The sequence below is a fragment of the Suncus etruscus genome, chromosome 7 (genome assembly GCF_024139225.1).
Source record: "Suncus etruscus isolate mSunEtr1 chromosome 7, mSunEtr1.pri.cur, whole genome shotgun sequence".
NCBI lineage: Eukaryota > Metazoa > Chordata > Mammalia > Eulipotyphla > Soricidae > Suncus > Suncus etruscus.
In genome coordinates, this window is record NC_064854.1 from 95,533,619 (window position 1) to 95,556,876 (window position 23,258).

At 39.3% G+C, this 23,258-nt stretch overlaps 1 protein-coding gene across 1 annotated transcript in view; it reads left to right on the forward strand.

The window, feature by feature from the left end:
- AKAP10 (A-kinase anchoring protein 10) overlaps positions 1–23,017 on the forward strand; it is a 79,761-nt gene extending 56,744 nt beyond the window's left edge. The window contains exons 12-15 of the mRNA XM_049776851.1: positions 7,542–7,624; positions 11,298–11,350; positions 11,980–12,075; positions 22,386–23,017. Of these exons, the coding sequence (XP_049632808.1) occupies positions 7,542–7,624; positions 11,298–11,350; positions 11,980–12,075; positions 22,386–22,391 (238 nt within the window). The 3' untranslated portion in view covers positions 22,392–23,017. The remainder of the gene's footprint in view (positions 1–7,541; positions 7,625–11,297; positions 11,351–11,979; positions 12,076–22,385) is intronic.
- Positions 23,018–23,258: the final 241 nt, after the last annotated feature.

Genomic DNA, 23,258 nt, shown 5'->3' on the forward strand with positions numbered 1-23,258 from the left:
AAAAAAAAAAAAAAAAAGAATGAAAAAAAAAGAATGCTATGCTTGTAGTATAATTAATGGTTAATTAACACTAAGTAATAAATTTTTCATGACTTAATTTGCAGTAATGTATCTAGCTAAAGGTAGCAGTTATTTATAAATGTTTATTTATTAGACCTGCGAGAGTAAGTATAACATTTCTTAGGAAATGTATACAAGTATAATTTAAAGTCTGATGTTAACTTCTAAATTTTTGTTTTTATTTTGGGACTAACTCTGGCTTTTACACTCAGGTATCACTCCTGGCAGTACCCAGGGGACCACATGAGATGCTATGGGTTGAATCCTGATTGGCCACATGCAAGCCAAGAGCTTTTTAACCAGTGTACTATCACTCTGGCCCCTGATGTTAATTTTTAAAATTTATTTTGAATCATCAAGAGATAAAGTTACTAAGTCGCTCAAAGTTGAATTTTAGTTATATAATGTCCAGCACCGTCTCTTCACCTGTGCACATTTTCTGCCAACAATGTACTTTCTGCCTGCTTCTGTACCAGACATTTTCTTTCTCTCTTCTCTCCCTACCCCCCCTCCCAGTCTCCTTAGAATTAGTATCCCCCCTCAATAAAACTTTACTTCATTTTTTAAAAATAAGGGGCGGGTAGAGAGCAGAGGCACTAGTACAGTGAGTAGGACATTTGCCTTGCTTGTGGCTGAACTGGGTTTTGATCCTCAAATATATATGGTCCCTCAAGCCCTTCCAGGAATGCCCCATGACCACAGAACCAGGAGTAAGTCTTGAGCACTGCTGGGGTGGCCTAAAACCCAAAATAATAATAATAATGTAAAATGATGCCAACATTATTTATTATGAACTACTTTTTTATTTGTTTGTTTTTTGGGCCACACTCGTTTGACACTCAGGAATTACTCCAGGCTATGTGCTCAGAAATCGCTCCTGGCTGGGGGGATCATATGGGATGCCTGGGGATTGAACCACAGTCCGTCCTAGGCTAGTACTTGCAAGGCAGACACCTTACCACTAGCTCCACCTCTCTGGCCCCTGAACTATTTAACTAATACTTAGGAATGGGATAGTTGTCTCTCTTAACAGTTAACAGGATTATTTATCTTCTGACAAAGAGCAGTAACAAAGAAGCTATGTAATCAAAAAGCAGTAATACATAGGGCATTTGGTAAGCTTTACCACAGATCAAATTATTATTCACTTACTATTCAAAAATCAAATTCACAAATTATTTATAGTCACTTAATTCCTTAATACGGCTTAACTCATAAACCTGCGTAAAGGCTTAACTATATTACCCAGTCTCAGTGCAAGTTCTACAGTGCCAAAAAATAAGGGATTTATACATTAGCAAAAAATAACTGATATTTTTAAAATAAAAGAGTCTGAAAAATAGTTTAAATAAATAAAAAGTTACTGTTTGAACACATTGTCTTTGAAAAGCACACTTAGCCATATCAGAATGCTTTGTAATGTTTTTGTTTATTTGTTTTTGTTTTGTTTTGGGGTCACACCCTGGCGGCACTCAGGGCCTGGCTCTGAGCTCAGAAGTCGCCTTGGCAGGCTAGAGGGACCATATGGGATGCCAGGATTCGGACCACCGTCCTGGGTCACTGAGTGCAAGGCAAAGGCCCTACCTCTGAGCTATCTCTCTGACCCCAAACATGCTTAGTAATTTTTATTATTTTAGGAAATGGTGGATAATAAACCTAAATAAATTAATTCCCCAAAAGTGAGAATTATTTTTAAAAATGGTTGGGTTTTTTGTTTTTTTGGTTTTTTTGGTTTTGTTTTTGTTTTTTTCAAGTTTACTTAAGGAAGTTTGTCATTTGGAACTGGAGAGTTATAGTACAGTGGGTAGCGTGCATGATTTGAATTTGACTGGTCTGGATTTGATCCTTGGCACTCCACATGGTCCTCTGGACCACTGTTGGATGTGACTTCACCAATCTCTGCCAAAAAAAAAAAAAGATGTTGCTTGGATTTGAGAAAGAGTACTGAGGGTAAGGTTCTGTTCCCTTTTCAACCTCCAGAACCACATATGACCCTGAGCATAGAACCAGGATTAACACCTGAGCACTGCTAGGTGTGGCCCCAAACAAAAAAATTGCAAGATGTTTTTGATATTTTATGTGTATGTAAATTCTTAAAATAATAAGCAATTCATTTGTAATCATGGTGTTTAAATAAAGATATTATAAAAATAAAAAAGGGGCCCGGAGAATTAGCACAGCGGTAAGGCGTTTGCCTTGCAAGCGGTTGACCCAGGACCAAATGTGGTTCAAATCCCGACATCCCATATGTTCCCCCATGCCTGCCAGGAGCGATTGATTTCAGAGCAGAGAGCCAGGAGTAACCCCTGAGCGCAGCTGGGTGTGACCCCAAAACCATAAATAAATAAATAAATAAATAAATAAATAAATAAATAAATAAATAAATAAACAAACAAACAAACAAATAAATAAATAAATAAAAGGGGCTGGAGCGGTGGCGCAGTGAGAGGGTATTTGCCTTGCAGGTGACCCCAAAACCATAAATAAATAAATAAATAAATAAATAAATAAATAAATAAACAAATAAACAAATAAATAAATAAATAAATAAAAGGGGCTGGAGCGGTGGCGCAGTGAGAGGGTATTTGCCTTGCAGGCAGCTGACCTAGGATGGACTGTGGTTCTAGCCCCCCAGTGTCCTATATGGTCCTCCAAACCAGGAGCGATTTCTGAGCTCATAGCCAGGAGGAACCCCTGAGCATCACTATCTTTGTGTGTGTTTGTATATGTATGTATGTAGAATCTTTCTAAGATTTTTCTCAAGACAAACGCATATTTACATATTAGCTTTTATATAAGAAATGTTGGGGTTGAAGCAATAGTACAGCATGTAGGGCATTGGCTTTGCATATGGCTGACCTAGGTTCAGTCCCCAGCATCTCATATGGTCCCCCAAGCCCACCAGGAGTGATCTCAAGTACAGAGCCAGCCCTGTGCACCACTGGGTGTGTACTAAAAAACAAAAGAAAAAGATAAGAAATATTAACCATGAAGAAGAATCTTAAGATATATTTTGTTTGAAATAAAATAATATGTAAACATAATAAAATTTGAACTTTTAACTAAGGATACACTTTTTTGTTCTAATAAAACACTAAGTTCGTAGACTAAAGGAGCCATAAAGATAGTACAGTGGTAAGACGCTAGCCTTGTACACAGCCAACCTGGGTTCAATCCCCAGAATCCCATGAATGATCCCTGAGCATAGTGCCAGGAGTTAATCTCAGAGTACCATTCAGTATGGCCCACAATCAGAAAATAATATAAATTCAGAGGTTAGAGTTATATTTCTTTTGCCCATACATAGTATCTCCCCCTCCTTTTGAGGTAATCATTATTAGTATATTATGTTTTGTTTTGCTTTAATTGTTCAAGGGCTTTTTACATCTTTTTTTTTTATGTAATTGACACAGCACTCTATTCTGTATTTTACTTTTATTCATAGTAACTTTTGAGGATTATTTTTTTTATGTCCAATCATTACAGTTAATGATTCTGGCAAATATTCCATACTGTTATACTGCTATTTGTTCATTTTGGCATTGATGAAGTCATAATTTTTCAGTATATGCACTATTTCAGAGGACTTATTTTAACTTATTTTTAAATCTTAGGCACTGTGGTTTATAATACTGCTGATGATAAGGTTTCATTCATAGCACAGTCCTTCACAATACTCTCCTCTATAGAATCCACTTCACTCCACAATAATCCCAGTTTTCCTTTCATTATAATTTTCCCTCCCTTCCCCTAGTCAAGCTTCCTATTCAAGGTTGGAGGATTTATACCAAGAAACAGATTAAAAAATTTTAATAAACCATACCAGTTTACCTTATCAATTATTAGTAACAGTAATATTTTTTCTACCAATGTTGGATTATTGGTAATAAGATTGAATGTCTTTTGAAATGTACCTGTTTCTCTTAGTGGGTTGTTAATTGCTTTTAGTTGATTTTTTTGGTTGTGTGATTCTATATTCACTTGTTAGAATTTTCTATACCAATAATATATTTTAATGTCTTTTAACTTTATATTATTACAGCTTTTTATTATGTAATTGTTTAATCAATTTTAGTATAGTACCATTGGTTTAGAATAGCATAAATATTTATACATTTTAGATGTACATCGTTAATATACCAGTTCCTCACTCTACTGCCCATGTCCCTTACCACATGTACCTCTCCTCTTTGAGCACTCACTCTTTCCTACTCCTACAATCTTCATTTTTCTTGTCATCTAAGGATTTGTTTGAATTGGACATTGTCTACTCCAGGCCTTTATTTCTTTATATACCTCAAAAGAGTGGGATTGTTTTGTATTTATCTTGCTCTTTTAGACTTACTCACTTAGTATGACCCGCTTTGGTTTCATCCATGTTGTTACAAAAGACAATATCTCATTTTTTCTTTAGTAGCTGAGTATTATTCATTGTGTATATATACTTTGACTCCTCTCACTATTCATTCGCATACCTTTCCTTGGATGTTGGTAGTGGTTTCCAGATCTTTTTTATAGTAAAGAACATGGCAGTGAACATGGATATGCATGTATCTTTTTGAAGTATTTGGGTGTGTGGGGTTATGGGGGTTATTTGGTTTATTTAGGCCTCACCTGGCATTGTTAGGGCTTACTCCTAGCTCTGCACTCAGGGATCATTCCTGGTGAAACTTGTGGTGTGTTCTATATCAAACCTAGTTCAGTCACATGCAAAGCAAGTGCCCTACCTTCATACTATCTAGCCCAGGGGTCTCAAACCTGTGGCCCTGCCCTAGAGGAATTTTTTATTGTTTTGTTTTGTTTTAGTTGTTTGGGTCACACACCCCCAAGGTCCAAGGCTTACTACTGACTTTGCCTCCTGCTGCCCCCATGTAAATTGAGTTTGAGACCCTTTGATTCTAGCCCTTCAAGTAGTTTTTGTATATTTTTTGATAGATATCTAGAATTGGGATTGTTGGATCACATGGGAGATTTATTTTTAACTCCTTGAGAAATCCCCTTTTTTCATAGAGGCTGAACCAATTTACATTCCCACCAACAATGATGTGGTGGAGCTTTTGTTGTTGGGGTGGGGCATAGAGGTTGTTCAGCGAACCTAGTACTTCTGGCTCTGTGCTCTGGGTCATTGCTAGCAGTGTTTAGAGATGGAATACTGGGGATTGAACGCAAATGTGGGATACTGGGGATTGAACCCAGCTCAGCCGCATGCAAGGTAAATGCCCTACCCTCTGTGCTATTGTTCCAGCACTCTGGGTCATTTTCTTTGCTTTTGTTTTTTTTTTTTTTTGGGGGGGGTGCACACTCATTGATGCTCAAGGGTTACTTCTGGCTATGCGCTCAGAAATCATTCCTGGCTTGGGGGACCATATGGAATGCTGAGGGATTGAACTGTGGTCTGTCCTAGGCTAGAGCGGGCAAGGCAGATGCCCTACTGCTTGCACCACTGCTCCAGCCCCTCCCTGAGTCATTTTTTAGGCTATTCTCATAGATATGAAGTGATGTTTCATTATCATTTTGATTTGTTTTTCTCTGATTACTAGTGATGAACATTTTTCATGTGTATATTTTATTTTTCTGTTGGTCATTTATATGTCTTTGGTGAAATACACATTTAGCTCTTCCACGCCCATATTTTTGGTATATTTGAAGGCTACCCACCAGTGTTTAGAAGACCTGGGGATACCATCAGTTATTCTCGCCAACCAGCTGGCAGTATACCTGAGTTTGAGGATGTTCCGGTTATTCAGTGCCCAGGATTAACTTGGGTCACCCAGGCAGTTGTCAAGGACTTCTGTGTTTTCATCTAGTACAGCTTGGGAACCATGTGGTGCAGGGGAACGAACTAGTTCAGGCTAGGCATGCATTCTTATATAATTGTATTATCTCCAGGCCCTTCCCTATTTGGGGAGTGGGTATTGGCTGGCAGTGTAGGGCTTACTTCTTGCTCTGTGTTCAGGGATCACTCCTGGCCATGAACAGAGGACCATTTGTGTTCTGCAGTGCCAGGGATCGATCATCCCAGTGTTAGCCATGTGTAAAACAAAATATATACTTGCATGTGATTTAATTAATTAATTAATTAATTAATTTTTGGTGTTTGGGTCAGACCTGGCAGCCCTCAGGGGTTCATCCTGGCTTTCTGCTCAGAAATCGCTCCTGGCAGGCTCGTGGGACCATACGGGATGCCGGTATTCAAACCACCAACCTTCTGCATGCAAGGCAAACACCTTACCTTCATGCTATCTCTCCGGCCCGATGTAATTTTATTAATGTTAATTTTTGTTTCCATTTCCAGTAGAATGAAATAGTTGAACATAACCTGTGAAATCAATGTTTATATTTTTATATTTTTAATGCATTTTATAGATTAGGGTATAACTTTTAAATCTTTTAAATCCATTTTTTTTTTTTTTTTTTTTTTTTTTTTTGTGGTTTTTGGGTCACACCCGGCAGTGCTCAGGGGTTACTCCTGGCTCCATGCTCAGAAATTGCTCCTGGCAGGCACAGGGGACCATATGGGATGCTGGGATTCGAACCGATGACCTCTTGCATGAAAGGCAAACGCTTTTACCTCCATGCTATCTCTCCAGCCCTTTTAAATCCATTTTGAGTTAACTTCTAGGATAAGATAGTGGCCCAATTTCTTTTGCATTCAGCTATTCCGTTTCTCAACTCTATTTGTTCAAGAGTACCACACATTTTTGACAACAATAGCTTAAAAGAGTAGAAGCTGAGAAACGTTGGAGCTGGAGCAATGATAAACACATTTTTGCACTCAGCCAACCCAGTTTTGATCCCCTGCATGTTATATGATCCTGATTACCACCAGGAGTAATTACTGAACATAAAGCCAAGATTAACTCTTGAGCATCACCAGGTGTAGAAGTTGAGGAATGTAATGCTTCCATTTTCTTATTGCTCCAGATGCTTTGACATTTGGGTGATTTGGGTAGTTCCATATAAATTTTTGTGATAGTATTCAATTATTACATTAATTGCTATAGCTTTGTAATTATTATTTTACCTACTGTTTTATATCTTCTACAAAATGATTCTTGCAAGTCTTCTGTCTTTTCTGCGTGAATTTTAGAATTGTGAATTACTTATTAACTAATCAGTTTCATAAACCTGTTGGGGATTTTGTAAAGAATTACTTTGAAATGGGGACAGAGCAATAGTACAGCAATAGGGCATTTGCCTTGCATGCAGTCTACCTATGACTGACCCCAATTCTACCCCTAATATCCCATATGATCCCCCAGAGCAGAGCCAGGAATAACTCCTGAGTGCTGCTGGTTGTGGCCTCCAAACAAAAACAAACAAAACAAAAATGAATTACTTTGAATCAAGTATTCTGCTTTCTGAGAAGAAGGTTTTGTATAAAATTTACTTCACTTTGAATAACATGGGATAGCTATAAATTGTACTTCTAGTTTCAGAGAAAGTGCTTACAAAATCCTTCTTTATATGTTTATTTTTAGGAAGATGAGCTTTGGGAGAGTCAGTGATTTAGGTCAATTCATTCGAGAATCTGAGCCTGAACCTGATGTGAAGAAATCAAAAGGTTAGTGGTAGTTTTGCTTTGGGGTTTGTTTGTTTTTTTTTAAGCTTCACTTACATCAATAATAGTAGATATATCTTTCACCTTGTATTTAAGTACAAACTCTAGACATCTTTAAAAACTTTCTTGTTAGTCAAAGTTATTGAGCTTATTTACCATTTTTGAATACATACCTGTGTGGAAAATTATTTTTCTCTTTTTATTTAATGCTAAATATCCACTTAAACTTGGACTAGAGGTTTATCTCAAGACCCTTTATTTTTAAAATTAAGGGTTAAAATTCAAATATTTTGTATAATTAGAAATGTGCTTAGTCAAACTTTTTTTTTTCTTTTTGGACCATACCCAATGATGTTTAGAGGTTATTCCTGGCTCTACAGTCAGGAATCACTCCTGGCAGTCTATGGGGGACCATATGGGGTGCCAGGGATCAAACCGAGATTGGCCATGTGCAAGGAAAAAACCCTCCTCGCTGTATTATTGCTCCAGCCCTGGCCAAACTATTTTTGACTACTGCATTCTTTGTGGTGATTTCAGCTTTCAAGTGATGATTTGTGCAGGAAGATTTTGAAAGCCAATATAAATTTGTTCAGATGATAGTTTGAATTCTTTTGTTTGTTTTTGGGCCACACCAGTGTTATTCAGGGGTTGCTCCTGGCTCTATGCTCAGGAATCACTCTTGGTAGGCTCAGGATCATGATTAAAGATGCCAGGGATCGAACTTAGGTTGTCTTCATGCAAAAAAACACACACACACAAAAAAAAACAAAAAACACCCTACCACTTGTACTATTTCTCTGGTCCCTAGAAAATATTTTAAGGAGGAGAGAGGATTGGATCACACCCTGAAGTGCTTAGGGCTTACTCCTGGCTTACTCCTGGTGGGGTTGATGAACATCTGAGGTCTGGATTGACATTGGCAGGCTTCCATCCTTGGAACCTCATATGGTTCCCCATACCTGCCAGGAGTAAGCCCTGAGCACCACTGGGTAAGCTCAGTAACAAAATTAAGCCACATAGAAGGTAGTAAATACATTGAATAGAACTAAAAAGAAAGCTCATTAGACTGCATGCTTTGTATGCAGGGGTTTTGAGTTCCATTCCTGACTTCATAGGGTCCCTTAAGTACAGAGCATGAGTAATCCCCAAGCACTATCAGATATGGCAAGTAAGTAAATAAATGTGTTTATTGGGTTAATTTAAGATTTCAGTATAGATTATATAGATACCAAATTATGGATCATACATTTTTTTCAAAGAAAAGAATGGGGGAAGGACAGGCAGAGAGATAGCACAGGTGGTTGGGTACAGTGTATGCTGGAAAGTTTGATAGTCATGTAAAAAAAATTGGGATCATTCCACATCACAGCATCCAGGATTTCTAAGCTGAGTATTAAGTTACTTTTTCTGACACTTGTTTGAGAATGAATTGGAGCTGGAGAGAGTGCCTGACATCAGAAAAGCTAATCAGATATATGTAGTACATAGAGTGCTAGCAGAAGTTAGAAGATCAGATTTATAATATTTCCATATTGGAATTATGAGACTGCATTCCAAGCAAGGTGAAATTTTATGTTGAATAGCTGTTTATTTGCATATTGAAGGAAGTTAGTTCCATAGGAAAGTCTGAGAGTATTAGAGGAGATAATAAGTTTGGGAATAGGATTCCATGTTAAGAGGGAAGAAAATTCAGAAGAGTAAAAGGTATGAGTAATAAAAGAAAAGAAGGAAGTGTCGGCATGCAGGAAGCTGTCAACAGTGACTGCAAGTGTGCCTAAAGAGAAAACAGTGCATTGTGCCATATGAAGCTTTAGGCAGAGACTGTTAGGCGACCTTTTAACTCCTTGTGCATAATTTTTGGGGGGGAGGGGTCACACTCGGTGATGCTCAGGGGTTACCACTGGCTGTGTGCTCAGAAATCGCTCCTGGCTAGGGGGGACCATATGGGATGCCAGGGATCAAACCAGGTCCATCCTGAATCTGCTGTGTGCAAGGCAAATGCCCTACTGCTGTGCTATTGCTCCACCCTTGAGTATAAAATTTAACTCAATTTAGGGAAAACAGACCCAGGCTTTGTCTTTTGTTTTGTTTTGTGTCATACCAGCAGCGCTCAGGGGTTACTCCTGGCTCTACGCTCAGAAATCGCCCCCGGCAGGCTCGAGGGACCATATGGGATGCCGGGGTTCAAGCCACCATCCTTCTGCGTGCAAGGCAAATGCCTTACCACTATGCTTTTTGTCTTTTTCATGAATGTATTTTTCGTTTGTTTGTTTGTTTGTTTTTGGTTTTCGGGCCACACTTGGTGATGCTCAGGGATTACGCCTGGCTATGCGCTCCAAAATCGCTCCTGGCTTGGGGGACCATATGGGATCGAACCCTGGTTCGTCCTAGGTCAGCCATGTGCAAGGCAAATGCCCTATCGCTGCACCACCGCTCCAGCCCAAATGTTGTGTTTAACTGTAGCCAACTACTGACCATTAAATTAATTAGGACCTTGACTAAGAAGTAATCTATCATGCAGTGATTTATAGCAAATCTAAGAAGTGAGTCTGGAGCACATGCTTTTTATGTGGGAGTCTTGGTCCAATCCTGACATCACATAGTCCCCTGTGCACTTACAAAAAAAAAAAAAAAAAAAAAAAGCTGGGGAAAAAAAAAACTGAGCCTGTTTGTATTAATGAAGGATAAATGTGTACTTTATTTATGGAAATGTACTTGAGCTTCCCTACTATCAGATTTCTGGGGGACTGCTGAGTAGTTGATTTTTTGGTGGGGTTTTTTTTTTTTGGCTTTTGTTTATTTTTCTGAACGGGGTCAGTTTTTTTTTTTTCTACATTTTTTTTTTTTTTTTTTTTTTTTGGTTTTTGGGCCACACCCAGTAACACTCAGGGGTTACTCCTGGCTATGTGCTCAGAAGTTGCTCCTGGCTTGGGGGACCATATGGGACACCGGGGGATCGAACCGCGGTCCGTCCAAGGTTAGCGCAGGCAAGGCAGGCACCTTACCTTTAGCGCCACCGCCCGGCCCCCTTTTTTATTTTTTTTTTTCTACATTTTTTTTTTTGGGGGGGGTCAGTTTTAAATTAGTTGCTAATTGTTTACCAAATTAAGTTTGAGAACCTCTGATATATATTCTGATCTGGAAGGTTTGGATATAAAATTATGTTACTGTCTTCTGATGGATAGCTTCTGTCCAAGACCAAATCCTGGTTTTGTTGTTTGTTGAAAATCTAATACTGGATGATAATTTCTCAAGAGAGAAGAGTAAAAGAAAAATTAGAAAAATTTAGAACTCAAGGGGCCGGGAAGGTGGTGCTAGAAGAGGTAAAGTGTCTGCCTTGCAAGCGCTAGCGTAGGACGGACTGCGGTTCAATCCCCCGACATCCCATATGGTACCCCCAAGCCAGGAGGATTTCTGAGCGCATATCCAGTAGTAACCCCTGAGTGTCAAACAGGTGTGGCCCAAAAACCAAAACAAAAAAAAAATTTAGAACTCAAAATTTTAGAAATTTTATGAGCCATCATGTTTGCACGTTAGAGAAAACATAATTAGTTCTGTTAATGTTTTGAGTGTGACATCACACAATAGATATTACAAAAGAATATTCCTGTTTGGAAATAGCTTAGAGTATTTTTAATGTAAAATTATTTATGAATTTTTGGGATTTGTTTACCAGGATCCATGTTCTCACAAGCTATGAAGAAATGGGTGCAAGGCAATACCGATGAGGTAAATTCTTTTAGTGTAAAAGGTTTTCTGTTTATAACTGATACCTTGTCTACTGAAGTTTAAGGTTTTCTCTTTCTTTAATTCTCACATTAGCCTGGCACATCATTACTCCCTTATCCAATATGTAGTAATAAAATGGGGTGAACCCTTCTTAGGTTCTGGTTATTACCTGTTAGAAGCAGCGGGTGTATCTTCAGTGCAGATATTCTGACCACTGAAAGATATTCATGCATTCAGGTTTATGTCAATAAACAGGCATCTACATCAATATAGAAACAAAAAAAAATCAAATGTTTCTTTCAGAAGTTGAAACCTGCATTTTCAGTAGTTAAGTTTGTTGGGAAATGAGAGTGATGAAAGAAAAATGGGGGTTTTTTGGATCATTTAACCTAAAAATAACATGAAAAGTCTTGCCGTTGACCACTCAACAGCAAAAGGAAAAGAAATTAGGAAAGAAGTGCCTAGTATTTTTCTATATCAGAGCCAGAGGCCCAGGTCCTTTCCAAAGTGGGAAAATGCTTCTTGGTCACTTGAATGATATGCATGATAGAATTGTTGAGAGCACTAAAAATCGATATCTAGATTCTTCATGAATAACCATTTTCAATTGTTTTAATTGCTTCTTTTAGGCCCAAGAAGAACTCGCTTGGAAGATTGCTAAAATGATCGTCAGTGATGTTATGCAGCAGGCACAACATGATCAACCATCAGAGAAGTCAACAAAGGTAAGTCTACAGAAATGACTTGTATTCCGTAGTTTATGTTTAAAAAACATAATATAACATAGAGGAATTACGTTGCATCTATACAATTCTTTGGGGAGTAATTATCCCAATCTATGAACAGGGTATGTATCTATTTTCTTATGTCTTTTATTTTTTGAATCAGTGTTTTGTAGTTTTCTTTGTATAGGAGGTCCTTCTCCTCTTTAGTTAAGTTGACTCCAAGGTATTTGTGTTTCTGTGGCACTATTGTGAATAGGATTGTTTTTTCAATGTCCACTTCTCTGTCATTATTTGTGTATAAGAAGGCCATTGATTTTTTTTGTGTGTGTGTTAATTTTGTAGCCTGCCACTTTGCTATACAAATCTATTGTTTCTAGATATTGTTTCTAAATATACTATTATGTCATTTGCAAACAGTTGAGAGTGTGACTTCTTCTTGTCCTATCTGAATGCCCTTGATATCTTTTTCTTTCCTAATTGCTGTGGCAAGTACTTCCAGTCTATGTTGAATAGGAGTGGCTAGAGGAAACAGCCTTGTCTTGTGCCAGATTTTAGAGGAAAGGTTTTCAGTTTATCTCCATTGAATATAATATTTGCCATGGGCTTGTGGTAAATGGCCTTGACTATTGAGAAAAGTTCTTTCCATTCCCATCTTGTTGAGAGTTTTTTTTTTTGGGTGGGTTTTTTGTTTTTCTGTTTTGTTTTGTTTTTGGGGTTACTCCTGGCTGTCTGCTCAGAAATAGCTCCTGGCAGGCACGGGACACCAGGATTCAAACCTACCACCTTTGGTCCTGGATCTGCTGCTTGCAACTGTGCTCTCTCCGGGCCCATTGTTGAGAGTTTTTATCATGAATGGGTATTTGACCTTATCATATGCTTTATCTGTATCTATTGATATGATCATATGGCTTTTTGTTTTGTTGATATATTGTATTATGTTAAATGATATGTATATGTTAAAGCATCTTTGCATCTGAAATGAGACCTACTTGATTATGGTGTATGAGACATTGGATCCTATTTGCTAGATTTTGTTGAAGATTTTTGTATCTATGTTCATCAGGGATATTGGTCCGTAGGTTTGGGGTTTTTTTGGTAGCATCTATGTCTGCTTTTGGTTTCAGGGTGATATTAGCTTTGTAAAAACTATTTTAAGAATGTTTCTGTTTCTTCAGTTTTTTTGGAAGAGCCTGGAAGGATTGGTAGAAGGTATTCTTGGAAGGTTTGAAAGAATTTGTTTGTGAATTTATCTTTGGCTGGAATTTTGTTTCTGGGAAGACTTTTGATTATCATTTATTTTCCTCAATAGTCATGGGCCTGTTTAGATATGCTGTATCATCCTGGTTCAAAAGTAGATTATAAAAATCTAAGAATGTATCCATTTCTTCCAGGTTCTCTTGTTTTGTGGTATAGAGTTTCTCAAAGTAGTTTTTGATTACTCTTTGAATTTCTATAGTAACTGTAGTGATCTCCCCCTTTTCATTTCTAATTCAGTTTATTAAATTTCTCTCCATTTCTTTGTGAGTTTTGCTAGTGGTTTATCAATCTTGTTTATTTTTTAAGAACCAATTTTTGCTTTCATTGATCTTTCAGATTGTTTTTTGATATCCACTTCATTAATTTCTGCTCTAAGCTTTCTATTTTCTTTGCCTACCTATTTTTATTTCTTTTTGTTGATCACTTTCTAATTTTGTAAGCTGTGTGATTAAGTTATTTATGTAGGCCCCTTCTTCCTATGTGTGCTTGCAAAGCTATAAATTTTTCTCTTAGTACCGCTTTTGCAGTGGCCCACAAATTCTGATAATTTGTGTCTTTATTCATATTTGTTTCCAGGAATCTTCATTTCCGCTTTGATTTCATTCTGATCCATTGGTTCTTCAATAGTGATCCATTTAATTTTCAGGTGTTAAAATTTTACCTTTGTGTCTGTTTATAGTTTACTTCAAATTTCAGTACATTATGATCTGAGAAGGTAGTTCGTACAATTTTTATCCTCTTGATTTTATGGAGATATGTTTTATGGGCCAGCATATGCTCTAACCTGGAGAATGACCCATGTGTATTAGAGAAGACTGTGTATCCAGTTTTCTAGGGGTAGAGTGCCCTACATACATATATTAGACCACTTTCTTCCATTTCTCCTTTCATAGCTAGTATATTATTAGGTTTCAGCCTGGTTGACCTATCAAGGAGTGACAGGCAGTATTAAGGTTTTCCACTATTATTGTATTGCTATTGATGTCTTATTTCAGATTTGTCAACAATTGTTTTAAATATTTTGCTGGTCCCTCATTGGGTACATATATGTTTAGAAATGTGATTTCCTGTTGTACTTGATTATTGATTATTACAAATTGTCCATTATTGTCCCTTATAACTTTTTTAAGTCTAAAGTTTGTGTCACCTGATATTTAAATGCCACTTCAGCTTTTTTTTTTTTTTTTTTTTGGTTTTTGGTTTTTGGGTCACATCCTGTCTCTACGCTCAGAAATCGCTCCTGGCAGGTTTGTGATGCCGGGATTCAACCACCATCTTTCTGCATGCAAGGCAAATGCCCTACTTCCATTCTATCTCTTTAGCCCCCACTTCAGCTTTTTTAAAGGGAGTTGTTTGCTTGGATGATTGTCCTCCAACCTATAATTTTGAGTCTTTTTTTTTTCTTTTTGACTATTCATTGTATTTCTTGTAGGCAGCAGAATGTTGGATTCAGCTTCTTAATCTATATTGCCATTCCATATCTTTTAAATGGTGCATTTAGTCTATTGACATTGAGAGAGATCATTGTCATAGAATTTAGTGTCATCTTTATATAGGAGTTGGTGTTTCTTGATCTGTCTTGTCTTACAATAGACCTTTCAGTTTGTCTTTTAAGGCTGGTTTTGAGTAAAGTTTCTGAGCAGCTGTTTATGCCTGAAACTACATATGCTTCCTTCAAACCTGAAAGTGAGTCGGGCTCTGTGAAGTATTCTAGGCAAAGCTTTCATTTTGTTGAGTTTTGTCGCTATATCCCACCACTGCTTTTTTTTTCTTTTTTTTTGTGGTTTTTGGGTCACACCACCCGGCAGTGCTCAGGGGTTATTCCTGGTTCCAGGCTCAGAAATTGCTCCTGGCAGGCACGGGGGACCAAATGGGATACCGGGATTCGAACTGATGACCTCCTGCATGAAAGGCAAATGCCTTACCTCCATGCTATCTCTCCGGTCCCCCACCACTGCTTTTGTGTTTGAGGATTTCTTGTCACAGATCTGCTGTAAATCTTAAGGAAGTTCCTTTGAATGTATCCCCTCCCCCCTTTTTTTTTAATTTTCCCTTTTTTTTTTTTTTTTTTTTGTGGTTTTTGGGTCACACCCAGCAGTGCTCAGGGGCCACTCCTGGCTCCATGCTCAGAAATTGCTCCCGACAGGCACGGGGGACCATATGGGACGCCGGGATTCGAACCGATGACCTTCTGCATGAAAGGCAAACGCCTTACCTCCATGCCATCTCTCCGGCCCTAATTTTCCCTTTTTGATCTTGCTTCTTTCAGTATTCTATTTCTATGTGGGATTCATCATTGTGACTAAGCTGTGTCTTTGGATACTTTGTTTCAGATCTCTTTTAGCTGGTACTCTTTGTCATGCAGGATTTGGTTACCTGCAGTTTTTAGCTCTGGAAGTTTCTCTGCAATGTCCTTGACTATTGATTCTTCATGGGGATTTTCTTCCTGGGTCTTTGGGACTCCAATAATTTTTCTATTGTTTCTGTTGAGTTTATCAAAGACTTCTATTTTTGTCTGTCCATATACTTTTTTTTTTAAATGATTTTTATTGTGACCAAAGTGAATTACGAATCTTTCACAGTAATATTTAAAGTACATAGTGACAATGAATCAGGGGCCTTCCCACCACCAGTGTTATCCTCCCTCCACCCTTGATCCCAGCATGCATCCCTTATCTCCCTCATTTCCCCCCCCCCACCCCACTGCTAGTGTAACTGCTTCCATCTGTGTATAGCTTGTTGTAGATTGTGTATTGATTCTGTTGTCATTGACTTTGGGTTTGGTGTTTGAGTCTGATTATTTTTTATTTCCACTCAGTGTTTATATGACTAGTTTGGTCCTGGAACTCTTCATTTCCCCCCTCCTTGTTTGTATACTTTGAGGATTTTTTGCATTGTCTGATCTTTTTTTGCTGTTGTTGGTTTTTTTTGCTTTTTGTTGTTGTTGTTTTTGGGTAACACCCAGCAGCAGCGCTCAGGCCTTACTCCTGGCTCTGCACTCAGAAATCGCTCCTGGCAGGCTCAGGGGACCATATGGGATGCTGGGATTTGAACTACCATCCTTCTTCGTCTAAGACAAACACCCTACCACTCCAGCCCCTTGATTGATTGTTTTGAGGCTCTTTTCTAATCTCTTCTGTTGTATGGAGTTGTTATGCATCTCATCTTCCAGCTCACTGATTCTGTCCTCAGCTTGCTTTTACTGTTGGAGAGGCTTTCCAGTGAGTTTTTTATTTCGCCTAACAAGTTTTTCAGTCCCATTATTTCAGTCTGGAGTTTTTTTATTTCTACTTTCTTATCGTCTTAATTGTTATTTGTGGTTTGTTCAGTTCATTCTATACTGTTTTTGTTTTTGTTTTTTTTTAAGAGACAGGGTCTCGCTATGTTGCCCAGGCTGGAGTGCAGTGGCTATTCATAGGCTCGATCCCACTACTGATCAGCACGGTAGCTTTGACCTGCTCCGTTTCCGACCTGGGCTGGTTCACCCCTCCTTAGGCAACCTGGAGGTCCCCCGCTCCCGGGGGGTCACCATATTGATGCCAAACTTAGTGCAGACACCCAATCGGCATAGTGCACTGCAGCCCAGATCTCCTGGACTCAAGCAATCCTCCGGCCTCAGCCTCCTGAGTAGCTGGGACTACAGGTGCGCGCCACCACGTCCGGCATTCTATGCTTTCTTTGAGTTCTATGAGGATCCTCCATATTTTTCTAATGCCCTTTTTTGAGATGCAATATAAGTGGCCGGCACTTTTTGGGTCATCAGAGCTGCCGTCTTCATTCTCTATGCATGGTCGAGGCCTGTGTTGTTGCCCCACTGTCACATTTGAAGTGTGGTGTTTCTACGTGTTGTGCTGGGGGTCGTTGACTAGGAGATGTGTGAGGAGAGGAATGGAGAGGCCTGACAACTCTGACTTCCCCCTTCGTTGGTGGGTTCAGCTCACCCTTCGTTGAAGTGCCTTTAGTGGGCTCTTCTGAAGGAGTGAGTTCAGGTTCTGGTGGCTGCAGATCAGTATGGCGCCCACGTTGAAATGTGCTTGGCCTGGGTCCAGTCTCAGTATCATTCTCAATTCCTCTGTTTTCCCTTGATTTCCCTCCTTAACTCCTCTATTTTCTCTACTGTGTCTTTGTACTGGTTCATGCGTAGCACAAGGACCCTTCATTTTATTCTGTCCAAAGCAAAAATAGCAGGATTTTCTCCTGGCATTGAGTTTAAAAACAGATCTACAGTTTAGACAGGGACTGTCATCTGACTAAGAATTACAGTATGGGGCCAGAGAGATAGCACAGCGGCATTTGCCTTGCAAGCAGTCGACCCAGGAATTTGGTTGGTTCGAATCCCGGCATCCCATATGGTCCCCTGTGCCTGCCAGGAGCTATTTCTGAGCAGATAGCCAGGAGTAACCCCTAAGCACCGCCAGGTGTGGCCCAAAAACCAAAAAAAAAAAAGAATTACAAGACAACAACTGTAGATCTGTTTTTTTTTTTTTATTCCCCCCACCCTCAGATCTGTTTTTTTAAATAGTCTTCTTAAGTACTCTTCAAGTGGGAGAAATAGTACAATGAGTAAGGCAAGCAGCTGACTGGCCTTATCCCCAGCAACACATATGATCCCTTGAACACTGCCAAGATGATCCCTGAGCACCAGTAGTATAGTCCAACCCTACACAAATCATTTTGCACACCACACTTTAGTTTATTATCAGAGGCATTGGAGCTTCTGAGTCTTGCAGGATGACCACTGAAAGGTTACTATTTTCTCTAACTTTAGTCTTGCGTTTGTTTTTGGGCCACACCTGGTATGCTTGCTTATGGTTTATTCCTGTCTCTGTGCTCAGGAATCACTCCAGGCTTGGGGATCATATGGGATGCTAGGTGAATCGGGGTCCTCTATGTTTTTATTTTTGTTTGGGTTTTTGGGTTTTTGGGTCACACCCGGAGGCGCTTAGGGATTATTCCTGGCTCTACACTTAGAAATCACTCCTGGCAGGCTCGGGGGACCATATGGAATGCTGGGATTCAAACCACTGTGCATGCCACCAACCTGCATTCAATCCCCAGGAGCCCCTAAGTCTGCTTTGGTTTTTTTTTTTTTTTTTTTTTTTTTTTTTTTTTTTTTTTTTTTGGTTTTTGGGCCACACCCAGTAATGCTCAGGGGTTACTCCTGGCTATGCGCTCAGAAGTTGCTCCTGGCTTGGGGGACCATATGGGACACCGGGGGATCGAACCTCGGTCCGTCCAAGGCTAGCGCAGGCAAGGCAGGCACCTTACCTTTAGCGCCACCGCCCGGCCCCTGCTTTGGTTTTAAAACACTTCATTTCCGTATTTTGGATTAGCTAAATTTTCTAAAATCTGATTCATATTCTTATTCAAGTGAGTTTGGGGAGTGCTCACAGGGAATGTTCAGTGCACTACAGGGCCATTCTTGAAAACTTGGCCAACCAGGCCCTCAGTTCTGTATTAGAGGCCAAGATTGTGACGTAGGTCAGGTCTTTGGGCTTTCGGGGTGGGGGAACATGGAAAGACAACAATCTTCTGAGGGCTCTAGGACTCTGATTGTGAGACCATGTAGTTACTGCCTAGATATTTAACCCCTATACTGTCTCTCCCCTTTTTTATACATTCTTTTTTTTTTTTTTTTTTTTTTTTTTTTTTTGGTTTTTGGGCCACACCCAGCAGTGCTCAGGGGTTACTCCTGACTGTCTGCTCAGAAATAGCTCCTGGCAGGCACAGGGGACCATATGGGACACCGGGATTCGAACCAACCACCTTTGGTGCTGGATCGGCGGCTGCTTGCAAGGCAAACGCCACTGTGCTATCTCTCCGGGCCCCTTTTTTATACATTCTTTAGGAACAAGTAAATTGAGTGTTTATTATGAATTATATTTTATTTGGGGCCACACTTGACAGTGCTCAGGGGACCATATATGGTGCCTGGAACTTAACCACAGATCAGTTATGTACAAGGCAGGTGCCCTGCTTACTGTATTTTCTCTTTGGCCCTTGAATGTAATCAATTTTATTTTTCCAAGTTTTGGATTACATCTTACTGTGTTGGGGAAGAGGGTGGACACCATATAATGCCAGGGATAGAACTCAGGTCTCTTGCATGCAAAGCATTCACTTACATTTATTCTTATCTCTCTGCACAGTTATGTCTTTTCTAATGAGCTATTTCTTTGGGTTCTTCTACCCAGTTTTTTTGTCATTTCTCTCATGTGAGTTTGGGGTGCTCACAAGCAGTGTTCAGTGCACCTTAAGACCATTCTTGATCAACTCTATTTTGGTTTGCTGCCACACTCAGTTGTCCTCAGCGATTAGTCCTGGCAGACTTAGGGGCTGCTGGAGATTGAATGTAGGTTGGTGGCATGTAAGGAAGTACCTTAACACTGTACTACCTCTAGTCCCTACTTCTACTCGACTAAAAATATGTTTGTTTTTGGTTTTTGGTTTTGGGGTCACACCCGGCAGCACTCAGGAATTACTCCTGGCTTCATGCTCAGAAATCGCTCCTGGCAGGCTCGGGGGACCATATGGATTGCCAGGATTCAAACCGATGACCTTACCTCCATGCTATCTCTCCAGCCCCTAAAAATATGTATTTTAATTTATTGAATCATCATAAGATACAAAGTTGTACATGATTGAATTTTAGTCGTACAGTGTTCGAGTACCCATTCCTTAGCCAGTGTCCACTTCCTCCACCAATGTTCTTATTTTCCCTCCTGCCCCTCAATGTGCCTCTGTGACTGACACTTCTTTTTTCCTTTTAGGTATGATGGTTTGCAATACTGCTATTGAAGGGGTATCATACATTTCATTCTACCTTCTTTTAGAAGTTTTTGTCCAGAGTGATCATTCCCCATATTATCATAGTGCTCCTACACAGTTTTTATGGAGGTTATTTGTTGTCATTTTTTATTGTTTGGTTTTGTGAATTTTTATTAGCCTTTTGTCAAATAAATGCTATGTAAATATTTTCTCTGGAGGACTTAAATTTAGGTTTAGCATTATTCTTGCCAACTTTTTATTTTATGATTACCAGAGTTTAATTTAATCTTAAAACTTTCAGTGAGTTAATTTTTATAAAAACTGTTTGGCTTTGTAGACTTTACATACATTCTATGTAAGGATGATGGTTTGGTGTGTGTTTTGTGGCCACAAACAATGATGTTTTTTTTTTTTTTTTTTTTTTTTTGGTTTTTGGTTTTTGGTTTTTGGGTCACACCTGGCAGTGCTCAGGGGTTATTCCTGGCTCCAGGCTCAGAAATTGCTCCTGGCAGGCACAGGGGACCATATGGGGCGCCGGGATTCGAACCGATGACCTCCTGCATGAAAGGCAAACGCCTTACCTCCATGCTATCTCTCCGGCCCCACAAACAATGATGTTTAAGGGCTACTCCTGCCTTGGTGCTCAAGGGTTGCTCTTTGTGGTACCTGGGGGGCCATGAGGTGCCAAGGACTATGGAGGGGGGGTCGCTGTCACACACCTGGCAGTGTTTAGGATAACTCCTGGTTCTGCACACAGAAATCACTTCTGGTGGTACTAGGAATAAGCACTGAGCACTACTGGGTGTGGCTCAAAGAACAAAGAAAAAGGGGCTGGAGAGATAGCATGGAGGTAAGGCATTTGCCTTGCATGTACAAGGACGATGGTTTGAATCCCAGCATCCCATATGGTTCCCCGAGCCTGCCTGGAGCAATTTCTGAGCATAGAGCCAGGTAGAACCCCAAAACAAACAAAAAGAACAAAGAAAAAGAGGAAATTAAATACTTATTCTCAGTCCATGGTTCTGTGAACATAAGAATTCTTACATCTTTGAATTCATGTTCTGTATTTCTCTATAAAATATACCAGTAGTGGGGCCGGGAAGGTGGCGCTAGAGGTAAGGTGTCTGCCTTGCAAGCGCTAGCGTAGGACGGACAGTGGTTCGATTCCCCAGCGTCCCATATGATCCCCCCAAGCCAGGGGCGATTTCTGAGTGCATAGCCAGGAGTAACGCCTGAGCGTCAAATGGGTGTGGCCCCCCCAAAAAAAAAATATATATACACACACCAGTAGTTGGACATTTAGACTAAACTACCTATCGGTATTACTGAAATATTTTAGAGTCATATGTTTCATCTCAGTATTAATATTGACCTTGTCTTTATGTGTTTATGTCTTCCCAATATTGAGTCAAATGGGACTTAACCATAGAAATTCAATTTGGGGGGCCAGAGCAGTGGCACAAGCAGTAAGACATCTGCCTTCCTTGCACTAGGCTAGGATGGACCGTGGTTTGATCCCCCAGCGTCCCATATGGTCCACCAAGCCAGGAGCAATTTCTAAGCACATAGCCAGGAGTAACCCCTATGTGGGGGTTATGTGGCCCCCAAAACAAAACAAAATCAAAGATCACAATTCTTTATTTCTTTGGGGGTAAGGATTGGGGTGGGTTGCAAGCATTTGCATAGGGGACCACTTCTAACAATAATCAGTCAACTTGGCCAGATAACTTGTTTTAAGGCCTGAAGAAGCTACTGCTCAGGCATGTATGGTAAGGAGAACTGAACCCAGGTTGCATGTATCCCCCTATCCTGTTTCCCCAGCTCCTTTCTTAAGGCATTAGAGCAGTCCATATTACACTTATATCTGTATTTAATCCCTGTGGATGGTCTTTTGGGTTGTTGCATTTTTTTTTCTTGTTACAAATCTTTAATGAAAGTTTGTCTTTGCTCACTTATTAGTATACTATAGGGTTAATTCCTACAAGTAGAATATTCTGTCATAAGGATACTTTATTTTATTGCCAAAAGAAAGATAATAACATGCCTTGATGCAAGTCCTTGTTATGTAACTTTAGATCAAGTTGCTTAACATCTTTAAGTTTCTAATCATTAATATGTAGATGAAAATACTTAAAAAAATTTTTTTACACTTTTGTAGTCAAATTCTACTTTTATGAACCCATAAATATAGTAAATAGTGAGTATTGGTTCCCTTCTTCCTTAATCTCTAATGATCATGTAACTGGTTATAGAAATAACCTTACCTTTTTTTTTCTTTTTTTCAGCTATGACTCAAGACCTGACGTAAAGAAAATCTACTTTTAAAAATAAGAGAACTTTTTTCCTTTGGTTGGAAACTTCAGAACAGCCAACAAGCACTGTAATTCTTTTCACTGATATATCACTGCTCCCAAGAAAGAATGGCAGACAATCCTAGACTTCCACCGTAAGCAGAGTGACATGTAGACATAATTGCTGCATATGTTCACACAATGAAAGTCATGCAGAGACAAAGTGGCATTGTTTACATTATTAGAGATTTAATCATTTTCCAATGGCAATAACCCATTTGTGAGAGTGTTTTAGTCCACTGGAATAGACAGGGACCACAGACTGGAAGGCAGGTTAACATATGGTTGATATTTAATGCACATTCTGTAGCTATAACCCACCCCTAACATTGTAATTAAACAGATGCCAGAGGTGCTTTGCTTTGACTCTTAAAACAGCTGAGTCAGCTCCTCTGAGAACCAGGCAGCTAGATGTGGCTATGTGGTGCTAGCTGGTGTTTTGTTTTGTTTTGTTTGGGTCAAGAAAAGGCTACTTGCAGTTCACCTTAACAGACATTAATATGGAAGATAGCTAACAGATCACAGATCAGTATCATGATATTGTCCTTCCCTTTGGCAACAATATAGTTTTCATACTTAAACTTCTCCTGAGGTGTAGTATACTTAATCTCTCCCCTGCAACAAAAGAATGATTCTACTTTACATTGAGCATTAAGACTAAATCTTTTGGAATTTAGCACTCCAAATGACTAAATTTTTGCTTTAGAAGACGTTTGGAAAGAAGTAAATGATAATATCACTCCAGTTCTTTCCTTTAGTGCTCTGAGCAATATGTTCATTCCTGGGTTTTACTTTTTTTTTTTAAGG